The sequence below is a fragment of the Xenopus laevis genome, chromosome 2L (genome assembly GCF_017654675.1).
Source record: "Xenopus laevis strain J_2021 chromosome 2L, Xenopus_laevis_v10.1, whole genome shotgun sequence".
Lineage (NCBI taxonomy): Eukaryota > Metazoa > Chordata > Amphibia > Anura > Pipidae > Xenopus > Xenopus laevis.
In genome coordinates this window covers 46,206,216-46,224,132 of record NC_054373.1, presented here as the reverse complement: position 1 = coordinate 46,224,132, position 17,917 = coordinate 46,206,216, and the positions used below count along the sequence as shown (strand labels likewise).

Genomic DNA, 17,917 nt, shown 5'->3' with positions numbered 1-17,917 from the left:
GGGGACACAACCCCTTCCTCAGGTGCAATACAGAAACAGTGAACATAGTGCAATTTAAACATTCAACCCCCAGACGGAAACAAGCAATTAATCCATCATGTGACTTATTAACCCTTTCAGTATTTATCCAAATCAAAAGTCCCAAGAGATAGTGGTCAATCTGTGTGTAAATTATACGGATCAAATATCACAGTCTGCTTTCTTATCTGAAAAAGTGTAATGTTACAAAACATATTAAAAACAATGTTACAAAAGTCATATACAATATATATATAAAATGTAAAAAGATCTATAAAAAGCATCTAAGGCCAAAACTTTCATTAAGTCCCCTAGGGGAAAGCGAATCTATTTTGTTAATCCAAAAGGCCTCCCTCTGTAGTAGTTGTTTGTTAACATTGCCCCCTCTTGGCAACTTGATCTGTTCTAATATGGTCCATCTTATTTGGGCAACAGTATGCTTAGCATAAAAATCAAACGTGAAGATCTACTTACCAGAAAAGGAAAACAAACAAAAAAAACCACAAATAATAGAGTGACATTTGTGACGAGTTTTGGCACTTTAACCCCATACGTGAAGAGAAGTATACTAAAAAATTGGAAAATCTTGAGGAATGATAAAGAAGTAGGGAAAATCTTTAGAGATACGCCACAATTTTCCTACAGGCGAGGGAAATCAATAGGCCAAACTGTCTCCAAAAAATTTTTAGAAAAACCGAAAACAACTGGCCTGCTAGCACCCTTGAGAATGGGCACCTTTGAGTGCATTAAATGTGCACATTGCACGGGCATTATCAAGGGTGATAGTATAGCACATCCTACCAAAGGAACCCCGATCAAGATTAAAGGCCACTTCACTTGTAATAGTTCTAATGTAATATACCTAATCAAATGCCCATGTGGGCTTCCTTATGTCGGGCAAACGTCAAGGTGTATAAAAACTCGCCTGAATGAGCATAAAAGCAATATAAGAAATTATAATCCCGAAAAAGAAAAATTAAAAAATGGAGATTCAAGTAAATTTGCAACAGAGTTATCCGTGGCCAAACATTTTTATTATGCTAAGCATACTGTTGCCCAAATAAGATGGACCATATTAGAACAGATCAAGTTGCCAAGAGGGGGCAATGTTAACAAACAACTACTACAGAGGGAGGCCTTTTGGATTAACAAAATAGATTCGCTTTCCCCTAGGGGACTTAATGAAAGTTTTGGCCTTAGATGCTTTTTATAGATCTTTTTACATTTTATATATATTGTATATGACTTTTGTAACATTGTTTTTAATATGTTTTGTAACATTACACTTTTTCAGATAAGAAAGCAGACTGTGATATTTGATCCGTATAATTTACACACAGATTGACCACTATCTCTTGGGACTTTTGATTTGGATAAATACTGAAAGGGTTAATAAGTCACATGATGGATTAATTGCTTGTTTCCGTCTGGGGGTTGAATGTTTAAATTGCACTATGTTCACTGTTTCTGTATTGCACCTGAGGAAGGGGTTGTGTCCCCGAAAGCTTGTGTACTCAATAAATCTGCAAATGACTTAAGGCATTGCCTGCTTATTCTGGTGTGCTCCTTCCCACTTTGGACATACATTCGATGTCATTGGCAGCCATGTTTGTACTCCAGTCAGGAGCTCCCACGCACTTATTCTGAAGAGAAAAATTGCAGCGAAGATTTGATTTGCCTGTGGTCAGGCAATGTATAGAATGTATAGACTATAATTTGACCAGAATTCCCTTGCTCATTACCAACCCATATAAAACCTGGGAGTAAGGATAAGGAAAAGAGACACAGCTATTTGTCATGTAGGCAATTTGTGCCAAATGTCTGCAGGTACTGTCTAACAAAAATAACTTATATATATTACATAGAGAGGAGGGGATGGATGTTGATGTCATTGGCAGCCATGTTTGTACTCCAGTCAGGAGCTCCCATGCACTTATTCTGAAGAATAAAATGACAGTGGAGATTTGATTTTTCTGTGGTCACAGAATGTATATACTCTGCACATTTTGTGCACATAACATGGGGTCATTTGTACTATAATTCAGGGACAGCTCAAAACACCCATCTACATGGCACATGGGACAGACAAAATCCCCTGCAGGACAGTCCTGGTTGTTATTAGAGAAGTCCCGGCTTTGCAGTTTAAATGTACTTCTTGGCTCCCACTTGCTGCCTGCAGCTGCTTTGTAACTTGCTAATCACTGCCGGATAAGGTTTTCCTCATTTGAAGAGAAAGGGACAATCAGATCAATCAAATGGCCATTCCACTGTGCCATCATTGATTTATTTTTTAGGCAAATTGAGGCACTCTGTGTGCCCACTACCACATGTCCTCCAGAGACCTGTCCCTTGTAATATAAAATGCAACTAAACTTCTAAGGACCACCCCCCAATCCATGAGCATGCCAACAGGTAATTTTGCTTTTAAAAAAATTCGGCCCCTTCATACATTGACCCTGTACATCTTGGGTCTGATGTATTATTTCATGTTGCCACATATCAATGTTTGTTATGGCAATAAATACAATAAAAGTTCTGATATCCGAGAAAGGGTTAGCAATCACCATTTATATAGAAAGCTTCAGTCCTGCCCAAAAGAGTCCTACATTTTATCTGGAAAATCAGATTCTTAGGGTACATAGTGGGTTAAGTAAAAAAATGCACTATTTGCCCAGGAACGGAACCCCATAGCAACCAGCAAATAGCATTTACCAGACACCTGTTTAAAAAAAATCTTAATAGTTGCTATGGGTTCATGTTCCTGGGCAAACTTAGTGCCTTTAATTATATTTGGGGGATAGTGACATACAGCAAAACATGTACATTGGGGGGTTCCAAGGGTGTTGAGTTTTATACTGCCATCCAATTACCTTCAAAACCACACACCTGCCAAATTTCCAATCAGATGGTGCCATCATTAGTATCATAGAACTGCACTTACTTGGACTTAAAGTTCTATAGGACAGGGACCTCCTTCCTACTTTGTCTCTTAACACATAGCACTTAAGCTCAATGTCCTTATATAAGCTCTGTGTACTGTGTATATGTATTGTATCTATGATGTGACTTGTCCTCCCTGTGTATACTTTTATATATTGCACTTTTATGCATTGTACAGCACTGCAGCTCCTTAACACCACTTTACAAATAAAGTACACAGCAGTTCACCGTGACAAAGGACAAAACAAATACCTGGGGGGGGGGGTTCAAAAGTGCTGAGCTTTAGTCTGGCATCTTTCTTCTCCAAAATCACACACCTGCCCATCTGAACAATCAGTACTGTAGCACACATGTGGGCAATGGGGAAAAAACATTTACAGTTTTTTAATGGTTCTAAGCTTTAATCTGTTATCTGTTTACACCAAAACCTAACAAAACCATGACTATATGATCAATGAGATTGCACCATTCTAAAATACTGCAGACTTATGCTACAGGGCATTGTATCAAACCTGTATCAACACATGTTTTGCAGTGCAGAGTGCTATCATTCTAGAAATGTACCATCACGTTTCCCAGGCAACGCTGGGTGTATCCTCTGCTGTTCACTTTATGAAGGTACCTACAATAGCACAAGCTGACAACTGATGTCTATTTGCAATTTCTTTTTTTCCAGAAGGAGGAAACATCCAAAAAAGACCTTGCCTTGAAGAGAAAAGGCCCCTTCCACTAAGGATCACTAGCTACAGTATCCATGCAGTGCTGGGTCAGGGCGGTTTTGGCACAGTAAGTGATTGCATTCCCAAAAAGGTTATCTGTTTTTATCTGGAATTGAATTTAGAGTTAAACATGAGAATCAATGCATGATTCTATATTGATTTGTACAAGCTAAATGTAAAGGCTATAGGCTCACAAACCCAAGTGAAAAATATGTACTATTTTGTGTGCTGTTGTACTATTCTGTGTGCCCTTTAACACTATTAGTAATAATACCTATACCTCAAGCTGCTACTCTCATGCCTTCCTTGCAAAACTGCACATTGCACATTATACCTGCACTTGAGTCTTTATAACAGGACATTGTCAAAGATTTTCTCTTCCTTTTGTCTCACTAATTCTCAATTTATTAATGACCTTTCAAGCCTGTCAGTCCTGACAGAATTATTCAGCTGCTAGAAAAGATACCCTAATCCAATTATTTCCAAGTAGTGTGGGCTAAAGGCAGGAAGGGGACAATTTTGAAAGGGGTTGGTCACTTTGTGTTTACTTTTAGTATGATGTAGAGAGTGATATTCTGATATTTTGCAATAGGTTAAATTTATAAAATAAATCTATAAAAAACTATATATTTTATATTTATATAAAAAATAAATAATTCAGCCCCTTTAAGGTTGAATGCTTATTTACTACTTTGCTATATCTTGAGCAATAGAAGAGTGAGTTTCTAGCAAATGTTAAACCAAAAAGTCTGCAAATCTTCACTTTAAACATTCAATCGCAATATTCTATCCTAACAGCCTTTATTTGCCATAATAGTAGTCGGGTGGGCCAAGTTGACCTTGGCCGGCCTCCCTGGGGGTGTGGTGACAAGAGCAGAGAGTCAGTGGAAGCAGGGGAACCTGGACTAGTGGTAGGCAGAAGAGTATTTTAAAGGTACCTGTCCGGCGCCCCCCCACACACATTATCGCACCCTTCTTTTGCCTACCACGAGTTCCAGGCCTGATAGTAGTAGTTATATTTGCCATTAAGTTACAAGGTATTGGTTTTGCAGCCTACAATATAACAGATTGGAATTTATATTGACACAGAAGCAAACATATTAGTCGTCCCAGAATCATTTAGTTGCTGTGTCCCTAGAAGGGACCCTCTGATCATTTATCTTTTCTTTTTCCTTTGCCAGGTAATGTTGGCAACTTGTTCCAACAGGAGAAAACCGGTAGCCATGAAGGTGATAGACAAAGCCGAGGATGAAAGATCTATTGTCAAGGAGGTGCGACTAATGAGGATGGCTTCTGGATGCCCATTCCTCTGTCACGCGCATACAGCTTTCCAAACAAAGGTAAAGAACAGCCCCAAGAAAATTGTGCAAAAAAAAATAACCCCATGTTTTGTCCAACTGATCTGTGTTTCACTTTCTTCCTCTTTGTCTCTGTAACCAGCTGACTGCATGCATTGTGATGGAGTATGCCAGTGGAAACAGCTTGAAGAAATTCATTAAGGGCACAGGGAAACTGAAGACGGACGATATTATGTAAGTGACTCACTGTATGTACAGGAATGTGGGGACGATGGTACCTGAGAGAGATTTCATAATTATCTATAGTTTCATACAGAAAGATTAGGATTCTTTTTGCTTAAAAATATGTGCCAACATAGCAAAAAACTTTCCTTTCTCCTGTGGTTCCTCCTTATAAATTGATTTAAGACCATGTTTCCAGATTATAGCCATTTTTGCACTTTGCACTGCATAGGGCATTGAAAATGACCCCTAATAAATTGCATTAGGACCCTAACTAGCGATTATTTGTCTGTTGAAATACACGCTGATCCCTGCAAAACAAGTTTTTGGGTTTTTATGCTTGGAAGAAACATGCCAGCACACCTGAACCTTTCACTCAAGTCACACTTTTATGATTATATTTTATTATGAGTCTGACCAATAGAAGCTCACATGGGGCTATTCTTGGTCAATGCTGCTACTGAGACCCACTGGTCAGTAACTAGAGTACTGGATATTATAGTACGGTGTAAGCACACTTATGGTGGTGAAGAAAGATTGTTACAAAAAGTATATAAGGATATGCATTTATTCAGTATGGTAATGCCAACTGGCTGACGTTTTGTTTAATTTTTTTTTCAATTTGTAAAGATTCTACGCAGCAGAGATCATATGCGGCCTGCAGTTCCTCCACGCCAATGGGATTGTCCATCGGTAAGTAAAATGTATCCAATACGCTGCTATTATTTTTCTGTAACATTTATTTCTTCTTCTACAGGTTCAATTTTGGGGACCTTATAAATTGGTAGTAAAGATACAATTAGGGAAAATATAGTCTTGTATTAATGTTAGAATGAAAGGGCCAAGAAGTTTAAACCCCAGACATAATCAATCATGTGTGATACTACTATTATTATTATTATATATATTCACAGTATAGTCACAACACTGTAGAATAGAAATACAAATATTGACCAATAAAGATGGTATTGAGGATTCTGCTGTTAGAGCTTACAATCTGTATCTGGGCATATATTAACCTATCCACTGGGCATCAGCAATATTTCCTGTTAACATTCACTATATATCCATATCCATCTCTTCTATATAAAAAACGAAACTATAACTCCTCTCTACCATTAAAGGGGAATTTGTATCCTGCTTTCTCTGATCTACAATTTTTGGATTCATCTTTAGCATTCCTGAAAGAGGTGTTATAATGAGGGTCACTCATTTTTTATAGTCAGGATCATCTTCTACCCCTCAGTGTTTGTTCTTTCCAACCCCATTAGAATTTCATAAAACTTAATCTCTTCCTTGCAGGGACATCAAACTGGGTAACATCCTGTTGACCGGCGAGGGACACATAAAGATCTCCGACTTTGGTTTGGCTGTAGAGGGAATGTTTGGCCAGAGGAAAGTTAAAGGCAAGGCTGGAACATTGAAATACATGGCCCCAGAGGTGAGTTGCTCTGAATAAAATTATATAGCTCAGATGAATTAGAGAATCTGATCTCTTTGCTATTTTACATTCATTTCATCATCGCTGCAACCAGGGCCGCCATCAGAAATCACGGGGCCCCACACAACAAAATTTTCGGGGCCCCCCCTCACGACACCTCCCCTAACACGCCCCTAACCACGCCCTCATCTTAACCACGCCCCCCCCACCACAAAGGTCACATGGACACATTCACAAACCGCAAATAAAATCATTTTGGCAAAAGGGTTATTAAGCCTGCCACCACATCAAGGTAGACTCTTTAAGCAGGTACCTGCTCTAACCTAAATTGCACTTTGTTTTACAATTATTATATGTTTAAATTGTACCAATAAGAGCCATTTTGTTTAACCCCTTGGTCAAAAAACAACCAGTCCTAATAAGGACAATGGAAGATTGAAATGTGCCCATCTATCTAGCATGTCTAATGTATACACACATTTATTGTATAATGCATTTTATGTATACATTAAAAAAAACTGAAACCTAACCACTGGACAATTATACAGTGCAATGGCACTGTGATTGAAAACATATAGGCCATCAATAATAACTTTGATTAGTATAAATAAACAGATATACACCATATTTTTATAATAAACAAAATTACTTTTATTAATATGAATAAATAAAGAACATAAGATATAAAACTATTTTTACAATAAAAATAAGAACTTTTATTAGTATGAACTGTTCAGAAGTATAAATAGAAACCTAGTTGTACATGATTCATGATCTAACCACTGGATGATTATAAAGTGCATTGGCAGTTTGTGATTGTTTGTAAACATATAGGCCTTATATAACTTATTTTTATAGCAAACAAAATAACTACTTTTATTTGTATGAATAAATAAGATATAAAACTATTTTACAATAAAAAATAAGAATTTTTATTAGTATGAATAAATAACATTTAACTTTTTAGAAGTATAAATAGAAACCTAGTGGTACGCGATATAAAACTATTTTTACAATAAAAATTAAGAACTTTTATTAGTATGAATAAATAACATTTAGAAGTATAAATAGAAATCTAGTGGTACATGATTGATGAAGTAACCAGGATACTCAAAAAGATATGACTGAAAGTGTCAAGTGCTTTGTAAAACCATGTTCTCCTGAAGCTTATTGCAAATAGTGATATACACAGGGCTCAAAGTCTCCTCACTTTACTGCTTGCAAAATCTTTGATAAGTTCTTTGAAATCCAGGTGATTTGCAAGTTCGTGTTCAATAGAAAGCATTGCCAGGCTATTCAGTCTCTGTTCACTCATTGTTGACCGTAGATAGTTTTTAATCAAGGACAGTTTGCTGAACGCTCTCTCTCCTTCAGCCACTGACAGAGGAAGTGTGATGAAGATACGAAGGGCAACACACACCTGTCCAAATATGCCTTCAAGCTGCAGGTCATAGATACAATTTAATAATTCCAGTTGACCAAGAGACCCTTCAAATGTTTCATTGTAGACCTTACGAAGATGTTGTAACTCATCCAGTAACGAGTCTGTAAGATCTTGAGGGTATTTGGCAACCAGCAACTTGGTGGATGCTTCTAGATCTTCATTTGTTAGCTTCCTCAACTTCAATATTGGAGCAAATAAATTGCATATTTCTTCCATTGATTTAAATCTCTGATCTAGGTCAGAAATGATAGTGTCCAGGGTCACGAGAAAAACATTGACTTTAAAAACAGCTTCAGGATCTTCCAGTTGACCAGGAGTTTGTGACTTCTTTCGGCGAATCTGTTGTGTGTTCATAAGTTCAGCCGGAATCTCCATGCCATCAGCAACCAATCTAGCCTCTGAGAGTAGAGCAGGCCACTTTTCTCTAAGAGATTTCATTTCTTCTGCCAATGCTCTTATATTTGCGGCTCCAATCTCCATGGAAACTGACCGTGCCTGCAGAATTTTGTTCCTCTCATCAAAACACTGTAGAACTTTTAGCCAAAAAGTTGCAAGTAGAATTGCACGGAAAGAAGAAAAATAATTATACAGCCCCACAGCTTCTGACTGTGCATCACTTGTAAGCCTTCTAGAGGAAATTATCTTCTCAAGTGCTTGGAGAATGCTTGGCAGCTTCTTAGCGACAGGCCGAATTGCTTCAACTCTTGAACTCCATCTAGTGTCACTTAGACCATGCAGTGAACCAGCAATTTCCTCAGTTAGGGTATGCCACCTCTCAGGACTGTTGCTAAACAGGACGTACAATCTATTCACACTTCCAAAAAATGTCTTCACTTCAGGACAGCTGGATGCTGCATGCACGCCAACAAGGTTTAAAGAGTGTGCAGCACAGGGGCAAAAAATGGCTTGTGGATACTTCTCCAGGATTCTGGATTTTACTCCTTTAATTCTTCCAGCCATGTTGGCTCCGTTATCATACCCTTGCCCTCTGCAATCTTTGAGGTCGATGTTGTGCTCACGCAATCTTGATGTTAGCATCTCAGCAATTTCCTCACCAGTCTTCTGAAAAAAATCAAAAAATTCAAGAAATCTCTCTTGAATGCACCACTTACCTGTCTGTGAACATCTGTGCACATAACGTAAAACGATGACATTCTGCTCAGTATGGGAAATATCTGGGGAAGCATCGCATATCACTGTAAAATAGATAGCCTCTTGCCTTTCGGAAAGTATTGCATTGAGAACATGCCGTCCACACAGATTGATGAATTCATTCTGGGTTCCCCATGATAAATAATGAGCTGGAAGTTTTTTCCCTTTTTCTTGGCTTCTCTTCACTTTGTCTAGGTGCTCCTTTAGGACAGCATCATAATGGGCAATGAGCTCTAGGATACCGAGAAAATTCCCATTCTGAATGTCTCCAACTCTTTGCGAACTCCCTCTGAATGCCAAATTTCTTGAAGCAAGAAACAGAGTTACATCAAGAAGCCTCTCCAGGAGCACAGTGAATTTCTCTGCTTCCACTGCCAAAGTTCTTTGAATGTCATGGTCTACACCCTGTCCACCAACAGATTTCTGAAGGCATCGCCAGCTCCAGTAGTTCTTCCTGTGCTGTGCTGAATGTTCATGCTCTGGCAATTTTTTGTACAATTTGTGCCACTTTGACTTCAGTGGATCATACCCTTCCTTTCTGCAAAGAGAACTTCCTGTTTTATTGGCAGAGTCTGTTGAAAAAGCAAGGCAAGTTGTACAGTACAAGACTTTCTTGCTGTCGCTCCATCTTAGCCAATCCCTTAGGATCTTTTCACGTCCATTCGGTGATTTTGAATACAAGTGGAATTCACTAAAGGCCTGGCCGTCACAATCCTTGGGCAAAGACTGTACAGTTTTCAAGAGATCTTGTTCACTCATCAATCCAGCAAGAACGATGTACTCTCTAGATTTACCTCTCAGAGTGTCTGGCCATAATGCTGGGTCTTTCCAGTTAACACCTGATAAACCTTCATGACTTTCAAATGCCTCACTCAAGAAATCTTCAGAGGCATTGATGCTTGACAGACTGCATGACCTATATTCTTCCATCAGCGTGTCATTGTTAACAGCAGACATGTTGCAGGAAGCATTCTCTTCGATTTCTGTGATGGGCAAGGAGATGTCACATGAAGGCAAAATGCAATTCTCGCTGCAGGAAACTGGCTCCTCTTGGACATTGTTTAAAGATGTGCTGACAATTGGCCCAATGACTTTGCCAGCATCCATACGATCTTCTCTTGCATCTTGACTGCCACTGTTAGATTTTTTAAAGTATTGGAGCAATGGTTTCTTGTTTTTGATTTTTTCATCTTCATGCTCTCGCCCTCGCTTCTCCTTTCGTTTCTGAGATCCAGACTTATGCTGATACATTCTTGTAGCTGTGATGAAGGCCCTTTAAAATCTTACCTTTTTTATGCAAGGTGAATAAGATGGAGCCCACTTGTTACAAAGTGTAAACAAAATACCTCTTGACAAAAAAAGTTAAGAACAGATTATGGACACAAGGGCAATTACAAAAACAGCAGATAAAGTGCAAAATGTAAAAAGTGCAAACTGAAAAATAGTGCAAACCGATGCAAACGTATCACACTACGGACCAAAATCCTAGCAAAATTACCAAAACGCAAGGCAAAAATTAAGTAATACAAATAAACACAAGTGCAAAAGTATCAATGTATCACACTAGGGACCAAAATCCTAGCAAAAGTACCAAAGCCCACGACAAAATAAATAAAGTGCAAGTTTTCAAAAAATAAAGCTCTACAGTAAACCCACAGCAGAAAAAGTTAAAATAATAAAAAAAACAGCTAAGCACAAGGCACCACAAAGCAGCTAGGCCTGTAAATGCAAAACCTATATATATTTATATACAAAAAAAAAACTGTAAAGATGATGGCAAGCAAAGTAAAAGTCCTATGAAATGTCAGAAAAACCCAAAGTGCAAATAAATCTACATTATAGGACAAAAAGAAGGTATTGGAACCAGTATAAAAATAATGCTAATAAATCTCAAGCACACAACTAACAAAACACGTAAAGTGCAGAACTATACAAAAAGGAAACACCACCAAAACAACTAAAGAGAACAGCTGATACAATGACCACAACGACACAGAGATAATAAACTTTTATTAATAAAGTCAAGTGACAACAGATGTAAAACAACAACAGCAAGTGCAATACTTACCTGTTGTCTTCACCTCCGTTCAGCAGGAGGGCTTCAAGGCTGAGAATGACGTCATGCAAACAGCTGAGCCACTCCTGCTAAATACCAACAGTTCCTGTTCTTTTGCAGCTGTGATACAGTTTAGCTGTTTAAAAAAGGAAGGGAGAAAAAAGAATTCACATTATGTCTCAGAACTAAAAAAAATTGGTGGCCAAGAGTTTCATAACAGGATTAAAAAAAACAATTGGTGACTGGGAGACTTCTGACAGGACTAAAAAAGAAAAAAACAATAAGTGTTCAGGAGTTTCACAACAGTGATTAAAAAAACAATTGGTGACTGGAAGACTTCTTCCAGTATCAAAAAAGAAAAAACAATAAGTGTCGAGGAGTTTCATAACAAAAAACAATAAGTGTCGAGGAGTTTCACAACAGTGATTAAAAAACAATTGGTGACTGGAAGACTTCTTCCAGTATCAAAAAAGAAAAAACAATAAGTGTCGAGGAGTTTCATAACAAAAAACAATAAGCGTCGAGGAGTTTCACAACAGTGATTAAAAAACAATTGGTGACTGGAAGACTTCTTCCAGTATCAAAAAAGAAAGAACAATAAGCGTCGAGGAGTTTCACAACAGTGATTAAAAAACAATTGGTGACTGGAAGACTTCTTCCAGTATCAAAAAAGAAAAAACAATAAGTGTCGAGGAGTTTCATAACAAAAAACAATAAGTGTTCAGGAGTTTCACAACAGTGATTAAAAAACAATTGGTGACTGGAAGACCTTTTACAAGACCAAGAAAAATAACTAGTGACCAGGGCTCCTACTAAAGTTACATAAAAACACAATTCAGGGGAATACCAGAGCTAGATTGGCAGCCATGTGTCACAAAAAAAAAAACACTACTGCAAGTCAGGGGCCCTGCATGGGGATCAGGGGGCCCATTGGGGGATATGGGGCCCGGCATGGGGATTCAGGGGCCCTCATTGAGGGTTCAGGGGCCTGCATTGGTGGGATATGGGGCCCGGCATGGGGATTCAGGGGCCCTCACTGGTGTCTCAGGGGCCCTGCATTGGTGGCTCAGGGGCAGTATGGGGTTCAGGGGTCCGCATTGGCAGCCAGGGTCACAAAAAAAAAAAACACTGCTGACCAGGCCCTCTGCAAATCAGGGGGCCCATTGGGGGATTCAGGGGCCCTCATTGGTGTCTCAGGGGCCCTGCATTGGTGGCTCAGGGGCAGTATGGGGTTCAGGGGCCTGCATTGGCAGCCAGGGTCACAAAAAAAAAAACACTGCTGACCAGGCCCTCTGCAAATCAGGGGCCCTGCATGGGGATCAGGGGCCCATTGGGGGATATGGGGCCCGGCATGGGGATTCAGGGGCCCTCATTGAGGGTTCAGGGGCCCTGCATTGGTGTCACAGGGGCAGTATGGGGTTCAGGGGCCCTGCATTGGTGGCTCAGGGCAGGGCCCTGCATTGGTGGCTCAGGGCAGGGCCCTGCATTGGTGGCTCAGGGCAGGGCCCTGCATTGGTGGCTCAGGGCAGGGCCCTGCATTGGTGGCTCAGGGCAGGGCCCTGTATTGGTGGCTCAGGGCAGGGCCCTGCATTGGTGGCTCAGTATGGGGTTGGTGGCTCAGGGGCAGTATGGGGTTGGTGGCTCAGGGGCAGTATGGGGTTGGTGGCTCAGGGGCAGTATGGGGCCCTGCATTGGTGGCTCAGGGGCAGTATGGGGCTCAGGGGCAGTATGGGGTTGGTGGCTCAGGGGCAGTATGGGGCTCAGGGGCAGTATGGGGCCCTGCATTGGTGGCTCAGGGGCCCGCATTGGTGGCTCAGGGGCCCGCATTGGTGGCTCAGGGGCCCTGCATTGGTGGCTCAGGGGCCCTGCATTGGTGGCTCAGCGGCAGTATGGGGCTCAGGGGCCCGCATTGGTGGCTCAGGGGTTACATTGGTGGCTCAGGGGTTACATTGGTGGTTCAGGGGACTTACCTGCTTGTGCTGGCGTCTTCTTCTTCCTCCAGGAGGGTCTTCTTCGCCGTCTTCGCCGTCCGTTCGCCGTCTCCAGGAAGCACGTCCTCCTCCAGCGACGTCCTCGATCTTCTGACTGCAGGCGGCAGTCGGCGGCGGCTTAAATAGAGTTGCGCCCGTGCGTACTGACGTCACGCGTACGCACGGGACGCAGCTCAGTGGAGAAAAATGCAGGGCAGAGTTAGGTCGCGGCCGGGCCCCCTGGAAGCGGGGAAATCCACCGGGCCCGGGAGGACTGTCCCCCCAGTGACCCCCTGATGGCGGCCCTGGCTGCAACTGCTTGGTATTTAGAGTTTGCAGCATGTTCTTTAATTTTACAGTAGAAATGGTCATGTGATGAGTGACAGAATCATTGTATAAAGGTTTAGTTAATTAGCCATATAAGGTTTTAGCAGTAATAATCCAGAACATTCTTAAGAGTGTGGTGAAAAATAGTCTGCTCTGTCTACCCAAGGTATTACAACTGAGGAGCTACGATGCCGGAGCAGACTGGTGGTCGTTAGGAATTGTCATCTGTAAAATGGCCACCGGCATGACACCTTTCTTTGAAGACGGCAACAACAAAACATACATTTCATCAGTTATCCGTGATGAGCCCCTGTTCCCGAAATGTATTAGTGCTGAAATGAAAGATCTTCTGCACAAGGTGGGTACAAGACCAAGAGTATGTTTCTAGTGCTGCTATAATAAATCTATTTCCAGGTACATAATTGTTCTAGTAGCAGCTCTAAACCTGACAATTCAAATATAGGTAAAGGGGAATCGCTGTATTTCCTGACAAAGCAAAGGAAAAGGGAACAAAAAACAGATATGCGTAATATGGTGCAGTATTTTCTGCTATTTTTAGTATAAATGCACCTTTAACTGTACGTGATTTAACGTATATAAAAGTGCAAACAATGTGTGACAAAATTAAAACACTTCGATTGTGCGACTGTGTGTCTATTTTATATATATATACACCACTGTTAGTTTATATATTAGTGTAAATAATGATATAAGTGACTAGAAAAAATTATTTTTACCAGTGAAAAAATAAAATAAAAAATAAAAAATAAAAAAGCACAAAAAAAAAATTTTTTTTGATAATAATGTGTAAAAATACCCTTATCTCACAGACACCTCTTATAGTTAATATATTAACAAATTAGTTCTAAAGACACCAAATGGTAGCAAGCATAGAGAGTTTTGGTTTAATTGCTTAATTAGTTTCTTTTAAATGAAATCTTCACCCGGTGCTGATCTGGTGGTATATTATACTCACAGACGTGAGTGAATCTGCGCTTTTGAGAGAACAAGCCGTGTCCTTCCAATAATCATCCGGCAACCTTCTAGCTGGGCAGAAAATAGAGCGGCATGTGCAGTATCGTTTAAAAAAGCTGTTTAATAAAAATATAAAATACACTCACAAACGCCTCTTTTAAAATCGCATGTAAAATCTGTGAAGTCCGCTTTTCAAATGAAACCGTAGCGTCCTTTACTTTGCTCTGCGCATCTCAGTCTTGCGCTGCAGCTCCAAACGATCTGTCTCCGCTCGACGCGTTTCGCCAATAGGCTTCTTCCAAGAGCGATTTCTTCTTCCCATAATGCTCTCCACTTTAAGCCCAGCTAGATTCAAAACTATCCAAACTTTATCCGCACAAATGAACATAGCCCATCGTACAGGCATATCTGCACCTATAGCTAACTATTCCACAGTATTTAAAACCTCTGTTGCAACATTTACATTAACACAGTTGTTACAGCGCAGCAGCAACATTGTATTCGCTATCAGTAAGACATCCATGTATAAAAAGAAAAAGGAAACCTCTTGCACGTTGTTACAGTATCATATTCCTCGAGATCACATTCTTTCAATTAGTAACATATTATTTTTACTCTAGGAATGCTCTCAAATTGAAATCTATATTTAAACCTCCTGGAGAGAGGGTCCCCAATTTATGAATCCACCAGCTTTCCTTTCTTAGTGTTTTATTTATTAGATCTCCACCTCTCCAATCCTTTTCAATTTTCTCTATCCCCCACCATTTCAGGCCTGTTATCTTTTTATTGTGTTTTTCAAGGAAATGTTTTGATACTATATGTTTTACATTCCCTTTTTGTATGTTATTCACATGTTCTCTTATTCTTTCCTTAAGATTTCTATTTGTTTTACCCACATACTGGAGGCCACACGGACACTCCAATATGTATATTACATTCGGGGTGTCACATTTTATTAGATTATTTATTTCAAAGTTTTCTCCTGTTTTCTGGCTTTTAAAAGTTTTTGTTTTTATACTATGTCTACATGCCTTACAAAGGCTACATGGAAAAAACCCTTTCAGTTGCTCTTTCTTTTTTTCTTTACCCTTTTTCTCATTATTCCCAGTATGTACTAGTTTTTGTTTCAAATCTGGAGCTTTCTGGAAAATAATTCTTGGCTTTTTAGGTAGAAGGGGTTCTAAATCTTTATCCAAAGCTAACACATTCCAATGTTTTTCTATAATTCTTTTAACATTATTGGCTTGTGAATTATATTGTGTTACAAAGCACATGTTAAACCTCTCTTCCTCTACATTTTCTAGTATAGTTGTTTCTTCTTTTTTATACTTAAGCATCTGTTTTCTGTCTTTATCCCTTATTGTCTCATATGCTTTTTGTATTTCCCTTTCTTGATACCCTCTATCTTTAAATCTTTTTTTGAGGATTTCGGATTGTATATCATATTCTTCCAGAGTACTACAGTTCTTTCTAATCCTTCTAAATTGTCCTTGTGGGATATTTCTTATCCACTGTGGATTGTGATTGCTTGAAGCCAGCACATAATTATTTGTATCTACTTCTTTAAAATAGGTACGTGTGCATATTTTACCATTCTCTATATAAATTTGTAAATCAAGGAAATGTATTTCTTTCGAGCTAAAATTTAATGTGAATTCTAAATTATACTCATTTAAATTTATCTGTTCTACAAATCTTTTTAGTTCTACTTCCCCTTTTTTCCAGATAATTATGATGTCATCTATATAGCGTTTCCAGATCCCTAGGTTCGCGTCCAGTGCCATTGTTCCCAGGGTATGCTTCTCCCAATAACCCATGAAGAGGTTGGCATAACTGGGCGCGAACCTAGTTCTTTGGAGGAAGAATTTGTCATTGAACATTGTAAGTTGGAACTTCACTGCCCAAAAGACTCAAAAACTTTTGCTGTGGACTTTTTGCTAATTCTCCTGGAGATCTTACGAGGGTGGTAAAAACAGAAATGTTTTCATTTAGATTACAGAAAAACTATGACTTTAATGATATTTTTGGTGAAAAAGATGATGTTCCACAAATTGATTCAGAACACTTTGTAGATATAGAAATGTATGATATGCTTGATAAATTGGAAATTGCGATGAAAAGGGAGTTAAGGAAATGGTGGGATAAAACCACATTACAGAGGTATCTGGAATGTGGAAGAATACCCAGAGGTTTAAGGATACAAAAAAGACCAACATTTGGCTTAGAAGATGAGACATTTATAATGAATTGGGATAAAATATTAGAAGAATGTAGCAATAACTTGATAAAATTAATCATACAGAAACAAACAAAAGATCTAGATACCATTAACAAAGAAATCTTGGAATTACAAAAAGAGATTGAACCGTTCAGTGATCTGAGAGAATTCCAGGAGGAAGAGACACAGATCACCGAAAGACTCAATAAAGTGGAAAATGAAATAATAGAAACAAAGAAAAGAAAGTTTGGAAGAGATAAAGATGATTATAGAAGGGGAAATAAAGGGAATTTTTCCTATAAAAGAACAAATAATAAAAACCAGAGAGATTTCACATCAGAAGATAACCTTGGAAAAAGTCACAAAAAGAAAGGGGAGTTTGAACAAAAGCATCACAATTCATACGTAGATAGGAGAGAATCTAACTACACTAGAAGATACGCACAGGGAGGAAATGATATGAGGAATAAAGGTTACACTAATTACAAAGATACAAATACACATAAAAAGGGACAGATGTATTTTTTAGGGAAGGATCATCAACCACAGTGGGAAAGAGGGGAAAAGAGCACACAGGGAATATTGAATCACAGGGAGGAAACATATCACAGTTGGACACCAAAGAAAAGACAAGAGGAAAGAGGAGAAAACCATTACAAAAGAATAGATCTGAGGGAGAAGGAGAGTGTCAAGACCGCCGGGAGCGCGAGGAGTCGCGTCCGCTCCCGGCGGCGAAGAATCCAAAATGGCGGCGCCCAGGCAACCCACGTGGGTTCCGACGCCGGCGCCGTGACGTCAGCGCGGCGCGACGGTCGCGGGCGCGCTGATGCTGGCGCAAGGGCGCCAAATTCGAATATAAAAGGACGCCTGAGGCGCCAAGATGGCGCCCGAAAATAGGATTCTGTTCCCTGAGTTTTCCTGGGTTCCCTTGCTGTTTCCTCTGCTTATCTGCCTGATTCCTTGTTGTGACCCCTTGCCTGGACCTGGACTTCGCTGATTCTCTGCCTGCCATTGACCCCCTGCCTGGCCTTGGACTTTGTTTGTATTCTGCCTGTCTTTTGACCTGTGCCTGGACTTTGATTATTCTCTTGCCTTACCCCTGGATACCACGACCCTGATTCCTCGTGAGGGGCTTCC

General features: G+C 39.7%; 2 protein-coding genes across 2 annotated transcripts; one reads left to right on the top strand and one right to left on the bottom strand.

Moving 5' to 3' along the window:
* The first annotated feature begins 4,856 nt into the window (after positions 1-4,856).
* Positions 4,857-6,687, top strand: LOC108707684 (protein kinase C delta type-like). Its single transcript, XM_018245683.2, has 4 exons — positions 4,857-5,017; positions 5,118-5,209; positions 5,828-5,890; positions 6,500-6,687. The coding sequence occupies exons 1-4, from the start codon at positions 4,862-4,864 to the stop codon at positions 6,654-6,656; spliced, it is 468 nt and encodes a 155-aa protein (XP_018101172.2). The 5' UTR covers positions 4,857-4,861; the 3' UTR covers positions 6,657-6,687.
* Positions 6,688-7,833: 1,146 nt separating this feature from the next.
* LOC121399703 (zinc finger MYM-type protein 1-like) lies at positions 7,834-10,485 on the bottom strand. The gene has a single exon (XM_041581240.1). It carries the CDS (start codon positions 10,483-10,485, stop codon positions 7,834-7,836), a length of 2,652 nt encoding a protein of 883 aa, XP_041437174.1.
* Between the last annotated feature and the right edge of the window lie 7,432 nt (positions 10,486-17,917).

Excerpts from the sequence above, each read along its gene's own strand:
- LOC108707684 (XM_018245683.2), top strand. The coding sequence starts at position 4,862 with ATGTTGGCAACTTGTTCCAACAGGAGAAAACCGGTAGCCATGAAGGTG. Across the intron at positions 5,018-5,117 it reads ATACAGCTTTCCAAACAAAG|CTGACTGCATGCATTGTGAT; the intron begins GTAAAGAACAGC and ends CTCTGTAACCAG. Across the intron at positions 5,210-5,827 it reads CTGAAGACGGACGATATTAT|ATTCTACGCAGCAGAGATCA; the intron begins GTAAGTGACTCA and ends CAATTTGTAAAG.
- LOC121399703 (XM_041581240.1), bottom strand. The coding sequence starts at position 10,485 with ATGTATCAGCATAAGTCTGGATCTCAGAAACGAAAGGAGAAGCGAGGG.